The sequence below is a fragment of the Pelodiscus sinensis genome, chromosome 20, assembly GCF_049634645.1.
Source record: "Pelodiscus sinensis isolate JC-2024 chromosome 20, ASM4963464v1, whole genome shotgun sequence".
NCBI classification, from domain to species: Eukaryota; Metazoa; Chordata; order Testudines; family Trionychidae; genus Pelodiscus; species Pelodiscus sinensis.
This window is the reverse complement of record NC_134730.1, coordinates 8,010,923-8,028,482: the sequence shown is the minus strand read 5'-3', so window position 1 is coordinate 8,028,482 and position 17,560 is coordinate 8,010,923. Positions and strand designations below refer to the sequence as shown.

The 17,560-nt window shown below is 41.8% G+C and overlaps 1 protein-coding gene across 7 annotated transcripts in view; it reads right to left on the bottom strand.

Annotated features, from left to right (window-relative positions):
- The window catches only part of TNRC6C (trinucleotide repeat containing adaptor 6C), a 344,243-nt gene that overhangs the window by 66,067 nt on the left and 260,616 nt on the right, over positions 1-17,560 (bottom strand). For all 7 annotated transcript variants that reach the window (XM_075903558.1, XM_014573581.3, XM_075903557.1 and 4 more), the window contains 8 exons: positions 14,154-14,303; positions 12,588-12,734; positions 11,189-11,308; positions 9,280-9,363; positions 8,726-8,957; positions 2,458-2,625; positions 1,440-1,631; positions 1,149-1,292 (listed from right to left, as the gene is read on the bottom strand). In XM_075903558.1, coding sequence (XP_075759673.1) covers positions 1,149-1,292; positions 1,440-1,631; positions 2,458-2,625; positions 8,726-8,957; positions 9,280-9,363; positions 11,189-11,308; positions 12,588-12,734; positions 14,154-14,303 — 1,237 coding nt within the window. The remainder of the gene's footprint in view (positions 1-1,148; positions 1,293-1,439; positions 1,632-2,457; positions 2,626-8,725; positions 8,958-9,279; positions 9,364-11,188; positions 11,309-12,587; positions 12,735-14,153; positions 14,304-17,560) is intronic.

Sequence of the window (17,560 nt, the reverse complement as noted above, 5' to 3'; positions counted from 1 at the left end):
GCCGGCGCCCCCTCCCCCTCAAGCTCCGTGCGCCCGGGGCCGGCGCCCCCCCCTCCTCCAAGCGCTGGGGGCCGGGGCCGGCGCCCCCCCTCCTCCAAGCGCCTGGGGCCGGCGCCCCCCCCAAGCGCCGCGCGCCCGGGGCCGGCGCTCCCTCCCCCCCCAAGCTCCGTGCCCCCGGGGCCGGCGCTCACTATGCGCCTGGAGCCGGCTCTGGCACTGTGCATGCGCCACGTGCCCAGGGCCAGGCCAGCCCCGAGCACGTGGCGGGCGCACACGAATGCCCCCGCGGGTGCCATGGTGCCCGCGGGCACCATGTTGGGGACCACGGGACTATATCATCTCACTTATTTTAAAGTCCTTACAGGTTGTAATTCTGCTCTGCACGTTATAACTATTCTACTAGACCGCTTTTTTTTTTTTATTAGGGCACAGCATTACCACAAAACAAATACGCTACCTTTAGTCTGGTCCATTTTCTGAAGCTACGGACCCTTGTTGAGATGTACTAAAGTCCACTGACTTAGTATTTTAGGGAGGATCCCTCTTCATTCCGGTGTAAAATTTATGGGAGGGGGTAAAGGGAAGGAAGGTGAAGAGAACATTTATATACAAAAATGTTTCCCAATCTTCCACTGGCTGATTTTAGGGCCATACAAATCCATTTTCTCTTTCTGCTTGATTAGGTAGTGAAGTCACAAATCATGTTTTCATTATATCAATTTGTTGCCATTGAAAGAATTGTGATGTCCTCATTTTGGCATTATGACTTCACTCCTGTACCAAGTAGGGAAAAAAAGCTGTGCTTTATGGAGAGCAAAAGCCAGCAGCTTTCATATCTAAATATAGTAAGTAGATTTCCTGGAAAACATGCAGACTTGTATGTAAGCCTGAAAGTTTTCACCAGTACAAAAAGCAGTAAATGTTCAATAAGAAACCAGGAATCTCCAAATTCTTACTTAGTGGGCAAAAAGCAGAAGAGTATGAATGCTATTAGATCCACTTTTTGTCTGCATGTAAGTAGTACAGAGAATTCTCTACCAAACAAAAATATACTAAACACACAACATAGGAATGAGTTACTTAAAATGCTTAGAAAGAAGGGAAACAAAGTGAGTACAGAGGTGCAAAGTGTTTGACTTTTGTTCTACCTCCACTCTTGAGAAGATAGCGATTAACATCTTGTATGGTGGTATTAATTGTAGGCCCCGTCGGAACACTTCCAGGAGTGACATCTGGGTCATTTTCAGGGTCAATATTCTGCAATCCTTTCCACGGCACACCAGGGTGAAATTCTATTTTAAAATAGTAAAAGCAAGAGTCTGCAAAATTATCATATTTTGCTTTAAGCTCCCACACAAGACACTGATTCAGCCAATAACACATGCACTTTGATTCAGTGACATCAGTATTTTTAAGGTAATGTTTTTGTGTTTTGTTACCTGGCGGCCAGTTAATGCTAGAACCATTGGAGATTTTATCACTATCAGTTTTGGCACGTGACCAGCTGTGAGGAACAGCTACAGGCGGACTGGCTGGTGAATCACTGTTTTGGATCAGATCGTACCGTCCATAAGAGTCATCAATGGAGGACTTTCCTGGAGGACCAATACTTAGACCTCCAGGAATAGCACCTGAAATGATTGAAGGAAAAAAAAATTATTTAGGAGGCAGCACTCATTCTTTGGCTGCTCCTTTCATCTCTGTATTTTGTAATTTATCTTTTCCTTAAAACGTTTTGAATGTTAAAATTAATACAATTAAAATATACACACAGTAAGAAAACAAGCACACAAGATTAACACAGGTCAAGAAAGTCTTCCTTGGCATTCCCAGGAACTGAATCTGAAGAGTACATCAAACTGTAAAGTTAGCTAACAGCAAGTCAGAGAAGATTGCTGTCAAAAACAAGCTCAAATGGATAAATCCAAATAGGAATTACAAAACAGTTTAATGTGGGCAGTAAAAATATTTGCAGGTTAACAGCTTCCATTGAAGTGAAATTATTTCAGTTGATAATGACAAAGAAGTAGGATACAGTTATCTTAATAGAGCACAATTCTGAGCAGAGCTGGGGATTTAGAACTCAAAATTTGGGAGATAGAACTGGGGGAGAAAGTTAAAAGCATTAGTGATTGCGGTACAGTGGCAGAGTAGTGAGGGATGTTTGCATAATCCTTTCCACATTAAGGCTGTGTCTATTTGATGCTATTCACTAATTTTTCTGAACTACATTCACCAAATCAAAAACATTTTAAAATGAAGCTGTGATGGAAGGTTTCATGTATTGCTGAACAGCCTATGCCAAAAGTTCTTTAACAGTATTAAACTAACAGTTTGTAATCTGAAAGGGTATTTTTATCAGCTTTTACAGTAGGGAATACCTGGAAATTCGGTTGCTTTGCCAATCTGACCATCATATCCTAAAAGTACGAACTGATAAACATAGATGTGACATACCATGCTTGCTAGAGTTCTGGTCAAGTGAAGAAGCAGCACTCGATAGATTATCCATTGAGTTGGGGTGTGTCCACTGAGGAAGGCGAGACTGAGACTGAGAAGTATCCTTCACTGACAAACCACCAGTAATGTCCATGCTGTTTACATTCATGTTCGGATTCAGTCCAGCTAAGGGAAAGTAGATAGGTTATTACATAGAACCATATGGCTGGAAGAAACCTCAAGAGGTCGAGTACAGCCCCCTGCCCAAAGCAGGACCAATTCCAACTAAATCATCCCAGCCAGGGCTTTGTCAAGCCGAGATGTAAAAACTTCTAGGGATGGAGATTCCACCCCCTCCCTACGTGGAATTCTAGTACTTCACCACCCTCCTGGTGAAACAGTTTTTCCTAACTTCCAACCTTGACGTTGCCCACTGTAACTTGAGACCATTGCTTCTTGTTCTGCCATCCATCACTACTGTGAACAGCCTCTCTCCATCCTCTTTGGAATCTACTTCAGGAAGTAGAAGGCTGCTATCAATCCCCCCTTACTCTTCTCTTCTGCAGACTAAATAAGACCAAAGCACTCGGCATCTCTTTTGCGCAAAATCTTGCCGCCTGTCTACACCGGCGGCGAGTATTTGCGCAAGAATACTGACTTTGTAATGTACAAAATCAGTGGTTCTTGTGCAAATACTCCGACGCACCTGCTCAGGGATAAGCCCTCTTGCGCAAGTATTCTTGTGCAAGAGGTCCAGTGTAGACAGCCACGTTAATTACTTGCACAAGAAAGCCCGATAGCTAAAATGGCCATCGGAGCTTTCTTGTGCAAGAGAGCAAAAAAAATCTTTTGCGCAAAGGCACATGCCAATATAGACGCTCTCTTGCGCAAACACTTTTAACAGGAAAACTTTTCTGTTAAAAGTATTTGCGCAAAATCATGCGCAAAAATGCAGCCGTAATGTTTTAAACCTTGTGGTGATCATCATCCTAGTATATAGCAAATATTATTATACTATTTCAGCTAGCCTGTAACATAGTCAAGTATTATCAGCCTCTCTTTACAAAGCTTAGAGGCACAGCTAAATTATTAGTCCTATAAAGCCTAGGGCAGACAGAAATAAAATACAGATCTCCTGAATCCCAGTCAATTGTCTTGAATACAGGACCATCTTTAATATCCTTTTGGTGCAAATTTTAGGACAACTATATAGTCCAGTTACAATGCAATTGGTTCGTAACAACATTATATTCTCCTGATAAAAATAAAGATATTGACATTTAAAGCACTGTAATCCAGAGGAAGATAGTAGTGATTCTGGTAGTGGGAAGGTAATATCCCCTTTAATTGGCTGATCAGTTAAGCATAATGTTTAACTTGTTAACCAATTAAAAGTGGGCAAACAGGGGGGCTCGCTCCAGCCTGCACGGCTAGAGCAGCCCTCCAGCCACTGCTGGTGGGGAGCTGCTTCAGCCCCCACCAGTTAATCGGTAAAACATTCACATCCTTAGCTGGTAGGGCATTTTTTGGAAGAGATCCTTGACTTTGAAACTTTTTCCTCTATTTGGTGTACTGGAACCAAGAATTAACTTTCTAGGTATGCTGCTAAGTTCAGAATTTGTCTCAGGCTTTTGGGAGAGTGGGCTGAGGTAGGTTATGATGATGACTAGGTGTAGGACTAGTACAGTGGTGGGAATAAAGGTTTTCAACCTGTACTCCACGGGCTTTCTACAGAAAATATATAAGATTTCCAAAAGGGTCCACACCTTAATTCATAAATTGCCTTTCTTTTAAATCCTTTCTCCAGGACAGCAGGGATGGATGGTGATAGGTCTGTTATTGATACATGCACAGCATGTGCTATGTTTGTCTTCCTCCCGGAAGAAAGAACGGATTTCATCTGCACTAAGTGCAACCTGGTCGCCATTTTGGAAGAAAAAATTAGAGGACTGGAGGCCCAAGAGTCAACCCTATGCTCGATCAGAGAGGATGAAGACTTCCTCGACAGAAGGCAGTGTTTAATCCTGCAAGCACGGGAGGTGGAAGAGCCAGTGAGACCAGTACGGGACCAGAAAGAGAACTGGCAGCATGTAGCTTCTAGAAGGGGAAAAAGGCCAGCACGGGAATCCCCCAATGCTATAGAGGTAAGTAATCGCTTTCAGGCTCTCTCCACAGGCTCTGCAGTGGTGAATGCTTTGGATGGAACCTCACAAGGAAGAAACTGCAAGGGAACACCATCTACTGGAAGGCATGGGATGCGTAGTCCTAGGGATGGGTGGTGGTGGTCGGGGACTCCCTACTAAGAGGGACTGAGCCATCCATCTGTCGTCTGGACGTGGAATCTCAAGAGGTGTGCTGCTTACCGGGAGCTCAAATTCAGGATGTGACTCAGAAGCTTACAAAGCTGATCAAACCTTCAGATCGCTACCCCTTCCTGCTTCTCCACGTAGGAACTAACGATACTGTCAAGAATGACCTTGAGCGGGTTACTGCAATTTATGTAGCGCTGGGAAGAAGGATGAAGGAATTCGGAACGCAAGTGGTGTTCTCGTCCATCCTCCCTGTTGAAAGGAAAGGGCTGGGTGGGATCCTTGAATTGAGGAAGTAAATGCGTGGTTGTGCAGGTGGTGTCGCAGAGAGGGCTTTGGTTTCTTCGAACATGGGATTTTGTTCCGGGCACAAGGATTGTTAGGAAGAGAAGGGATCCACCTAACCAAGAGAGGAAGGAGCATCTTCGTGGGCAGGCTTGCAAACCTAGTAAGGAGGGCTTTAAACTAGTTTAGTTGGGGGACGGTGACCAAAACCCTGAGGGGAGTGGGAAAGTCGGATACCGGGAAGAAATGCAAAAAGGAACGAGCAAGAAAGGAGGTTCCCTGAATCGAATGGAGAAGATAGGGCAATCAACTGGTTATCTGAGGTGTTTATACACTAATGCGAGAAGCCTGGGCAACAAACAGGAAGAACTGGAGGCCCTGGCCCAGTCCAAGAAATATGATTTAATTGGGATAACAGAGACTTGGTGGGATGACTCACATGACTGGAGCACTGACATGGAAGGGTATAGACTGTTCAGGAAGAACAGGCAGGGGAGAAAAGGAGGAGGAGTTGCACTATACGTAAGATAGCACTATGATTGCTCAGAACTCTAGTATATAGGGGGGAAAAAACTTGTTGAGAGACTATGGGTTAAGTTTAGAGGTGCAAACAACAGCAGTGATGTTGTGGATGGAATCTACTACAGGCCACCGAATCAGGTGGATGAGGTAGATGAGGCTTTCTTTGGACAACTGAGAGAAGCTTCCAGATTGCAGGCTCTCGTTCTAGTGGGGGACTTCAATCACCCTGACATCTGTTGGGAGACCAATACGGCAGTACACAGGCAATCCGGGAAGTTTTTGGAGAATGTTGGGGATAACTTCTTGGTACAAGTACTGAAGGATCCGACCAGGGGCCGTGCACAGCTTGACCTTCTGCTCACAAACAGGGAGGAACTAATAGGGGAAGTAGAGGTGGATGACAACCTCGGAAGCAGTGATCATGAAATGGTAGATTTCAGGATCCTGACCAAAGGAAGAGAAGAGAGTAGTAAAATACACATCTTGAACTTCAAAAAAGCAGATTTTGACTCACTCAGAGACCTGATGGGCAGAATCCCCTGGGATGTTAACATGAAGGGGAAAGGGGTCTAGGACAGCTGGCAGTATTTTAAAGAAGTCTTACGGAAGGCACAGAAAGACACCATCCCAATGCGTAGCAAGAAAGGCAAACATGGTAGAATTGGCTTACAGGGGAAATCCCTGGTGAACTTAAGCACAAAAAGGAAGCTTACAAAAAGTGGAAACTTGGACAAATGACCAGGGAGGGATTTAAATGTACAGCTCGAGAATGACGGGGGGTTATCAGGAAGGCGAAAGCGCAATTGGAATTGCGACTGGCAAAGGATGTGAAGGATAACAAGAAAGGTTTCTACAGGCATGTTAACAAGAAGGAGGTGATCAGAGAGGGTGTGAGACCCCTACTGGATGAAAGAGGTAACCTAGTGACAGATAATGTGGGGAAAGCTGAAGCACTCAATGCTTTCTTTGCCTCTGTATTCACGGACAAGGTTGGCTCCCAGACTAATGCGCTATGTGATGCAAGATGGGATGAAGATGGACAGCCCTTGGTGGATAAAGAACAGGTTAGGAACTACTTAGAAAAGCTAAACGTACACAAATCCATGGGTCCGGACTTAATGCGTCTGAGAGTACTGAGGGAGTTGGCAAATGTCATTGAGGAGCCTTTGGCCATTATCTTTGAAAAGTCATGGAGATTGGTAGAGATCACGGATGATTGGAAAAAGGCAAATGTAGTGCTCATCTTCAAAAAAGGGAAGAAGGACGATCCAGTGAACTACCATAATTTAGCGAATATAACCTGTGAGTTATATTCATTTTTACAAACCCTGCAGCCCCCCCGCGGGGTATACCCAGGTGCAGTGTATACAGAATTTTTTACACTCACCAGGTGGTGAGCTTTCCGTCGCCTCTTCCTGTGGCCACACAGCCGCCAGCCTCCAGTCTGGGGAGTGCTCTCTCCCTGGTTCCTGCGCAGCCATAGGAAGGGCGGGGGAGCGCTCATCCCTTGGTTCCTGGCCGCCAGACTCCAGTCTCCGGGCGGGGGAGTGCTCACCCTCCCAGTTCCTGTGCACCGTAAATATACCCCCAGCAAATATACCCCACGGGTTATATTCGTGCGCGGGGTATACAAGATTTTTTTTACTCAACTAGAAAAAAATGTGGGGTATATTCGCTAAATTATGGTATAGGCCAGTTAATCTTACCTTGGTTCCTGGAAAAATCATGGAAGGGATCCTTAAGGAATCCATTTTGAGGCACTTGGAAGAAAGGAAAGTGATCAGGAATAGTCATCATGGATTCACAAAGGGCAAGTCGTGCCTGACCAATCTGATCAGCTTCTATGATGGGGAACTGGCTCTGTGGACATGGGAAAGTCAGTGGATGTGATATACCTTGACTTTAGCAAGGCTTTTGATACGGTCTCCCACAATATTCCTGCCAGCAAGGTAAGGGAATGTGGATTGGATAAATGGACGGTAAGATGGATAGAAAGCTGACTAGAAGGCTAGGCCCAGTGGGTAGTAATCAACGGCTCGATGTCAGGATGGCGGTCGGTTTTCTAGCGGAGTGCCCCAAGGTTCGGTTCTAGGACGAGTTTTGTTCAATATCTTTATTAATGACCTGGATGAGGGGATGGATTGCACCCTCAGCAAGTTTGCAGATGACACTAAGCTAGAGGGAGAGGTAGATACGCTTGAGGGCAGAGATAGAGTCCAGAATGACACAGACAAATTGGAGGATTGGGCCACAAGAAATGATAAAGTTCAACAAGGACAAGTGCAGAGTCCTACACTTAGGATGGAAGAATGCCAAGCATTGTTACAGGCTGGGGACTAACCAGCTAAGTAGTAGTTCTGCAGAAAAGGACCTGGGGATTGCAGTGGATAAGAAGCTGGATATGAGTCAATGGTGTGCCCTTGTAGCCAAGAAGGCTAATGTCATATTAGGTTGCATTAGGAGGAGCATTGCCAGCAGATCTACAGATGTGATTATTCCCCTTTATTTGACTCTGGTGAGGCCACATCTGGAGTAGTGTGTCCAGTTCTGGGCCCCCCCACTACAAAAAGGATGTGGATGCATTGGAGAGGGTCCAATGGAGGGCAACCAAAATGATTAGCGGGCTGGAGCATATGACCTATGAGGAGAGGCTGAGGGACTTGGGTCTGTTTAGCCTGCAGAAGCAAAGAGTAAGGGGGGATTTGATAGCAGCCTTCAACTTCCTGAAGGGAGTTTCCAAAAAGGATGGAGAAAGTGGTGACAGATGGCAGAACAAGGAGTAATGGTCTCAAGTTGTGGTGGGAGAGGTCCAGGTTGGTTATTAGGAAAAACTATTTCACTAGGAGAGTGGTGAAGCACTGGAATGGGTTACCTAGGGAAGTAGTGGAGTCTCCATCCCTAGAGGTGTTTTAAGTCTTGGCTTGACAAAGCCCTGGCTGGGTTGATTTAGTTGGGATTGGTCCTGCCTAGAGCAGGGGGCTGGACTCGATGTCCTTCCAAGGTCTCTTCCAGCTCTATGGTTCTAGGATTCTATAAATCATTAGGCTTCCACAAATGAAAAGCCACTGATCTAGAGCAAAGGATAGGTGTCTGAGAAGATGAAATAATTCAACAAATAAACACTATTTCCATTCTTTTGTAAATGGTAATTTAAATGAAAGAACACTTACCGAGAGGGTAAGGAGCAAAGGTGTTCGGTGAAGACTGTTGCTCTTTGGTCTGCAGGTCAGGTAGGCTGGGAGCCTGGGAATGGGATGAAAAGCTATCCATGGCTGATTTGCCTGCAGAGGGGTGCAAAGACAGATGTGGAGGGGGAGGCTGCTGCTTCATAAGCAGGGCCTGGGCCAGCTGGCGCTGGTGCTGCTGGATCTGCTGCTGCATGTTATTGATTGTACGTGCAACCTGTCACCAAAAGAAACAAAAATCAGCAAAAGGTAGATAGTAAAAAGATACACAAACCACATTGCACCAATTTCTAAAATGAATCAACACAACATCCAGCACCTTTGAAACAAAGAATTAACTGAATGAAAAACTCAAAAGCATTTTTAAATTTGAGAAAGGTAGACGTGTACCCAGTACAGCTGGTATTTTTCTCTCTCAATATAAATTCATGCAATATATTTACTTAAAGCTACATTGATTTGGTGTAATGAACTAATATCTTCATAGGTAGCTGAAACCAGAATCTAATGTTGAAATCAAGTTGGCAAGTTAAACTTACTTGCTGCTCCTGTTGTCTCATAGGCCCGGAAACATTACGCTGAGCCTGTAACATTTGCTGCTGGATTTGTAAACGTTGATATGCCTGCAAACAGGAACAAGGAAGGTCAAAAGTCATACATTAAAAAAAAATACTTGTCTGAAGAGTGCTTGTAAGTTACAAAATATAAGGAAAGTGTTGGTCCTCTACTTAATGGGGAAGGAGAGGTAATAATGGCCAACAACAAGAAGGATAAGGTACTTAATGCCTACTTTGCTGAAGTCTTCATTAAAAAGGTAAATTATGACAGGGTACTTAACACAATTAATATTAACAACAAAGGGAAGGAATACAAGCCTTATGAAACTGATCTAAGAGTATTTAAGGATCAAGCGAAACAATCTCGGAACTGACACACAGATATGGTAGATTATCTGTGAGAATTTATGGAGGACAAATGAGGTCCAATGTGACTGGAGAATGGCAAAAATAGGACCTATTTTTAAAAAAAGGAAACAAAGACGACTGTGGAACTATAGTAGATCTGTCAACCTAACTTCAATACCTAGAAAGATACTAGAACAAATTATTAAATAATCAATTTGCAAACAGGGAGATAAATAATGACAATTCCAGAAAGAACAACAAATAATGGTTTTAATGTGTAGCAAAGGAGATTTCAGATTAGGAAAAAAAACCTAACTATTAAGATAGGTAGGGACTGGAATATGCTTCTAAGGAATGTTGTGAAATACCTATTACTGGCGGTTTTTAGGACTAGGTTAGACTAACACCTGTCAGATATGGTATTCGTTTACTTCATTCTGCCTCAGTGCAGAGACTGGACTAGATATTCTCTTGAGATTCCTTCATTTTTTATATACTTATAAATGCAAACTGCAATATTCTTGGCTTCCTGAAGAGGATTACTGCAGGAAAAGTATGTTGTCTGGTTAAAAAGAACTTTTGAAAGGATAAATATATTTTTGCTTAACTGTTGATAATGAGCAGGACTCAATAATTATTCACTTAAAGATGGGAATGTGAGTTTCTTTGCATGATTAATAAAACCAGAAGAAAAAAATGTTAAGGGAAATTATGAAAACTATTTATCCAAACAATAATGTGAATTAATGTTCTTCAGTGTTGTACAAACAATGGTAAAATTCTGACATTTAGTCAGATTAAAACAAAACAAAATGAAGTCATACAGGACTTTACTCCAAAAGCTATGTGTCTGATTTTAGTGGGACTAGTTGAGAAATAATCATAATTAGTGTAATTATAAGAATGTGGTCATGAAATTTTGAGTTTTGAGAGCATTTTTTCAAGGACTGCACTGCTCATTTATTAAAGAGTGTGAATCTAATTGTCCTCTTTAAAACTGAGAAAGGCAGTGATAGACTAATAATGGTAATTAAGACTGTAATACGGAGGATTTCATTCAGTGAGTGAAAGTAAAGTGTTAACATCAATAATTTTTAAAAATAAATCAGAAGCTTTAGTCCTCACAATAACAAACTGCATGACTAAAGGAAAATCTATAGCCCCCAAATAATATTTGTAAATAAGACATCACCAAACCAAATATTACCAGTGCTATTTATAACACACATAAAAAACGGAGACAACTGACTTGCTAGTTATAGTTACTAACACGAAAAGGACAAATGTCCTTAGCATTAACTGACAATACAGAAAATTAGTTACTGTATCAATTAAGGAGCATCAGGAAAAACAAAACTATTTTATATCTTAAAGAATATGTAACTATAAAAGCAATAACTATCTTAAAGCCCCCCAAAATCAATGTTCCTTTCCATTTTAAAACTAAGCTGACATTTTTATTATTTTAAATATGATGTACAAATCTGAAGAAATGTCTTCAAGTCTGATATACATCTCATTTGCTGTGTGCTTTTTAACTCACCAGCTGCAGTTGATAGAGCTGGTTCAACATCGTCATATGCTGAGGATTAATTGGCGAGGTTAATAGTGCAGGGTTGAGACCAATGTTTTTTGCTGCAAACTGCAAAAGCTGTGCTTGAACCTGGGGAACAGAATAGAGCACATCAGATTTAATCAAGGTATGTAAATAGTAAGAGCCACACATCATAAAATAAATTAATAGAATACAATAATTCCTCATTTAACACTATAGATATGTTTCAGAAAATGATCGTGTTAAGTGAACATGTGTTATGCGGGATCAATTTTCCCATTGAAAATAATGGAAAAGGTGGGTGTTGCGTTTCAAGGGGTGGTGTCTGTTGGAACTGGGACATAAGGTTGTGGGAGAAAGGGGACTGAGTTGCAGCAGGGAGGGGAGGTGTTTGGCTCTGGGGAAGGGAAGGGGAGGAGAAGGAAGGGGGATTGGGTTGGGAGTATGCCCCTGTGACGGGTCTGCTGGGACCCGCACTGCATCTGGCAAGGGGGGGGGGTCCACCGGGGAATGGCACGGCAAGCAGCGAACCCTCCACCGCTTTGCAGGGAAGCGGGGGAAGTCCTGCACAGCTGTCAGTGATGAACTGGCTGGGCAAACCCAGCCACCGGCCTGCAAGTGGGGGCGAAGGAAAGGGGGCAAGGCATCTGGCAAGGGGGAGTCAGTGGGGAACAGCACGGCGGGCAGCGAACCCTACGCTGCTTTGCAGGGAGGTGGGGGAAGCCTGGCGCAGCCGCCATCAACAGGCCGGCTGGGGAAATTGTGTTATTCCGGGGATGGTCGTGTAATTCAAAAAAACGTTCCCTAAAAAAAAATCGTGCTATCGCGAAAATGTGTTAAGCGGGCACGTGTTAAATGAGGAATTACTGTACTAGGAATGGAAGGGACCTCGAGAGGTCATCGAGTCCAGTCCCCTGCTTTTTCTGATAGGTATAGAAATAAAGAAAATAAAGAGTTTCTCTCAGAGGGGTAGCCATATTAATCTGTATCTGCAAAAACAAGGTGCCGCCCTGTGGTACCCTAAAATAGTGGTGGGCAACCTGCAGCCCGTGGGCTGCATGCAGCTTACTGGGGCTCCACCTGTGGTGTGTGGACCCCTTGGCTGCTCCCCTCACCTATGAGCCTCTCACATACTGGGGCACTGAAGCCCCACACTTCCTTCTCTTCCCCCATCCTTCTCCGGACTTTCGGAGTAGCTGTGAATCACTCAATTTGTGCTCCATCCTTGCTCCTCCTCCTCCCTCCCAGAGCTGGAATGCTGCATGTTGGTCCAAATAATTTAGTCATGTTTACTTAGAGATTTTTTCATATTGAAAGTGTACTTCTCAGTATACTGTAATTATGAAACAAAGATTTGGGTTTTCAGTGCTATGTAGGTCAGTCTAACCTGAGGGGATAGAAACTGAGGCACTTGAGCACGAAGACTAGGCTGGGATGAGTTAAGAGGTTGCACTGGCGGTTGCTGCGGCTGTTGCATGGTCCTGGCTTGTGCTGTTCCGCTATTGCCAAACATACCCAGATTGCCACTCGGTATCTACATATGACAAGAAAGATGATTTAATTTAGATGCAATATTCCACAGATTCCATGACAATGACATGCTTGTGCTATCTTTTACTCTCAAAGATAAGAAAAGTTTTACTGATGTTCTGGTTTAGAATCTGGCACATAAGTAATAGACATAAATCTAAGACTGACATTCCGAGCTTGCTAAAGTTTTGTATGGTTGTTTGGCACCAGAAGGTTGAATATTTTCCAAAATAAAGTTGGTATGGACTCTAGGATGTCATCCAAGGACTGAAGAATAAAATCATCTGCAAAACAGTTTTCTGTGACCATCAGAAGAGCTGACAGCCACGCCGGACTCTGGGCATTGACATTTTCAGTTTTCAGAACAGATGCAGTCTGGTTAGCTGACATGTCACCTCCTCACAACCCAGACTTTAATAGTGTGCTTCAACCCAGCCCTCAGTGCTGCTGGCAGTATATGGCATAGTGCTTGGCGGTAATTTAAGGGACCTGGAGCTCTGGGTGCCACTGTTGCTGCAGTACCAGACAAGTGCCCTGGCCATGTTAGAATTACCAGGCCCTGGGGCAATTGCTACTTTTGTCCCCCTCCACTGATAGGCGTGCCTGGTGACCATATGAAGGGGCAGAAGAATGAAGTCACTAAAATCATATCAACATACATGAATTGAATCATCTAACTAGTTTCCATACAGCCCCAATACACTTCTATTTTACCTTTTTATAATCAGTGCCACAGAAGAAGGCTATAGGATTTTTCTGTATTCTTCTTTCTTTTCACGATTAGCCATAATTTATGAACTTACAATCACTCATTGTTTATAAGTATTCACTCCACTTACTTTCCCCTCCTTTTATTTTCAGTTCCTCAAATTCTCTTCCAACAAGGCAGATGAGACATGCAATTCCTGCCATTGAGCCTGCTAGTCATGCTCACTAAAGATATGCACAAGCTTTCTGTCCTCAGGTAAAAGTATCTCCTCTCAGAAAATGGGAGGAAAACTTGATATATATGGGAATGAGATTATATCATCTCTGAATAATCAAACCCCAGTGAAGGCTAATTAGAAGAATATTTATTTAAAACAAACTTTCTGGCGATCAGCAACACCTTAAAATATAAAAACATATCAGTCATTTAAGGTTTAGTCAAATATACTCTATATAAAGTTCTTTGTACTTCAAAATACAATGTTCTAGTATGATAAATCTGTAGTGCTACATTCTCTTCTAAATGGATGTGTAAGTTTCAGGTTATGGCAACCACAGTGAAACTGTGGCCTTTCAAGTGAAATGTTTACAATCACATTTCATATGAATAAATTTTGGAAGTGGTGCTTTAAACTGAAAAAAGGATCAGAAATTCCTTTAGTAGTAAGTTCAAGAGAGCTGAAATTCATATCGTGATCACTCCAAACAACCTTACCTGTCTAGAAGAATTCAAGTTTTGCATGCCCAGCCCTGAGGCAATCCCGCCCAGGGTCTGATTAGGGAGTGCACTGTTTGAAAGGGGGAGCTTCAGGCTTGGTGAAGGCAAAAATGGTGAAGTAGTGGGCTCTTCCACTAGGCCGCCATCCTGATCGGAGAAAGAAAGGGTGAGCTGTGTGCAGTGTCCATAAGCAGACAGAGCACAAAACAATTTCCCATGGGAATATAAAAGGGCATGGATAAATTGAAAAAAATCAAAATATTAAAAAGGCATGAGTAATAGGGAATGAAAAGTATGAGGAGGAGGAAAGAAAAAAAAAGAGAAACAGGATTAAGGTACTGCTCTTCTTTACTTTTGCACATTTCAAATGTACGGAAACATTTCCCATACAAAGCAAGTAGGAAGTGGTATTTATGCTAAGTTTAAAATCTAGTACAAACACGGTAAAACAACTTCCATGGCAACTGCAACTCCATGGATCAGATCACTGCCATACAACTGCTTTCACATTAAGTCTATTCTCTCCTCTCAGAACCAGAATAAAAAATGGAAAGTGAAATGGCTGAGCAAATTTCAGATCTTCTCCCTGTGTTTTGTTTGCGACACCATCAGAGAAATACAGCACCCATTTGTGACATGCAGTTTGGAAAGCTAGAACCAAAGAAAGAGCTCACTTTACAAGTTCTTTAGCAGAATGTTATGTGATCACTAGTCTGGGTTCAGTTCCAAATCACAACTCAGCTGTTCAGAAAGCATGTATGCTTTAATCTTTTCCAATCGAGTTTCAACTGGATGATAAGACTTGTGACCTTGTTTTAATATTTGTGTTCCGCTGTTTGCTCTCTGTATATATACACATATGAACACAAAAAGACATTTAAAAACTACTTGTATCCTAAGTATTTACTCTTCCTGGTAATGCAATTAAAGTGCCAAGTGCCAAGAAGCAGAAGACAAAAAGTAACTGAAAGAGAAGCATACCCAGGAAGAACTGCAGGGCAAATATAACCTCACTGTAAGCATAATTAAATACTTTGTGTACCAAATAAAACTCCAAAATTGTGCAAAAAATAATCCTTAAATTTGCATTGTATCTGAGATAATAACTAACTGAGTGGAATATTTTTCAGCCAATGCATTCACTTGCTAAAGCCAGGCTTTCTTATAGGAAAGAGAAAACATCAACTGACATTTTTCTACTCACTCAGAAGACTGCTAGATATTAAGAAATATCCTGAATTCACAAAGGGGACCAATCCTCTCAGCACAAACACAGATAAAGGATCTAACGATGGGAATTCTCAAAAAACTTTGTGTTCTAAATTACTCTGTAAATATGAATTTTCACTGTTGTCTTTTGATGCAAAGGAAAAGTTTGTTTATAATCAGTCAAAGTGACACCTGATTTGGTATTTGAATATCCTGAAGGGGACACTGCCATTTTCTAATACTATCCCCAAGACCTTTCAGCTCAAGATGTTTTACATTCTACTGGACATCAGTCATACTACATAAACAACTGCAGCTTGTATGACAGTAACAGGTTCAAAAATGTCTCCTGTCTAGGTCATGGAGATGTGTTAATCCTTTTTTTCTTTAAAGTAGAGACAATTTGCAGTAACTTGTGTGTTCTTTCTTCCAGGTGCCATCATGTTCTATTCAAGTAATAGCTTCTGGCCATACAAATGTGCTGCCAGAGAGATTAATAAATATTGCCAAAAGCAGAAATATCTATTGCCCTATTTTCACACTCACAAAAAAAAAAAAAAAAAAAAAAAAAAAAAAAAAAACATTTAGAGCAACTGCAGAGCTGGTGACAGTTCTAGAATGACTATTATAGAAATTGAATTTTTCAGTTTTCAGAACAGATGTGGTCTGATTAGCTGACACGTCACCTACTAACAACCCAAACTTCAATAGTGTGCTTCAACCCCAAATTGGAACAATCAAATGGCAAGTGTAGTTCAGTGCTATTTTAATTTGAGTGTTGGTTACTTTTCTAAGTTTTACAGTAAGTATGCTGTTTTGATGAGGAGTATTTATTTTCTAGAAATGGAACTGAGGTAAACTCATTTCACTTAAGACACTTAATTCAATAAACATTAAGGACTTCTGTCACCACCAAACTAGGATAGGCTAGTCTTATATTGATGACCCAGAGATCTGTAACTTTTTTTTTAAACTTTAGGACCATCCAGTCACAGCCAACTTGGCTTTCCTCAGTCCATCTGTAATAATCTTGTTAAAAAATATTTGTACACTCCTCCCAAATTCAACCACCATATTGCCTAGCCAATTAGTACAATTTCTTATATTTGACTCCCCACAAAACAATGAAATCAATATGGAATTCAGTATTTTCTCAAAGGAGTTAACAATATTGTAAGCATCTAAGGACAACTCTTTTGGTTGGACAGCACAGAAGCCTTTCCGGTGGCCAGTAAGGCAAAGATACTTACTTCCAGTTCTTTGAAAATCTTTCTTGGGGTTCTTTCTTGAGTCTTATATGCCAAATGAATAAGAACAGAAATCCTCTTGTGCTAAGGTTTTCAGTTGTATGAGATACTGACAGTTTCACATGAGATTCCCATACATCCCATGCCACCTAACTGCTACTACTTGATTTCAAAGGGCCTTTTAAACAGTACTGGATTTGTATAGAAAAACATAGCTTTTCATACAAATCAATTTCAAAAGTAAGACAATTTTAAAGTAAATTCAAAACCCCAACCCCTTCTAAAGGATGTAAAAATATTACACAGATAAAATAAAATATAGAAGTGTGGAGAGAAATCACACTTCAGAAGCAGACAGATGTGAGCAAATTTTGCAAGGTGATATATTTAAAGACGCAGGGATTACTAAAGAGCTTGAGTGAGGTTTCAAAATAAAAACAAACAAAAAACCCCCACTGAATGAGAAGCTGCATGGATGGAAGGAGGGATGAAGTGTGAGAGAGTGACTAAATCATTATTTAAAAAGTCCAACCACCAAAATCATACATATATAAACTAAAGATCAGAATATGACCCCCCTAAAGAGAGGAACTTTAAAAAATTGTTCAACCCAGTAGACACACCTGGCACAAAAAGAGAGAGCGCATGACTGAGGAGGGAGAAACTCATTACTATTCACCCCCGAGTAATAGTGTTAATCTGGGCAGAGAAGTGATTTATGGAACATGTTGAAAGCATCAAATCTTTTAGGCACCAAATTCTTCAATAAAGGTGAAAAACTGTTCTTTTGAGTGCATCTACACAGCAAGCCATTAAGCTGCAGGACTTCTTACTCTGACTCCTGTAACCCTGATTTCACAAGGAGTAAGGGAAGTCGAAGGAAGAGTGTTCTTCCTTCAACTTTCCTGCTGTGTAGACAGCACCAAAAGCCAAATTAAGCTATTTCAA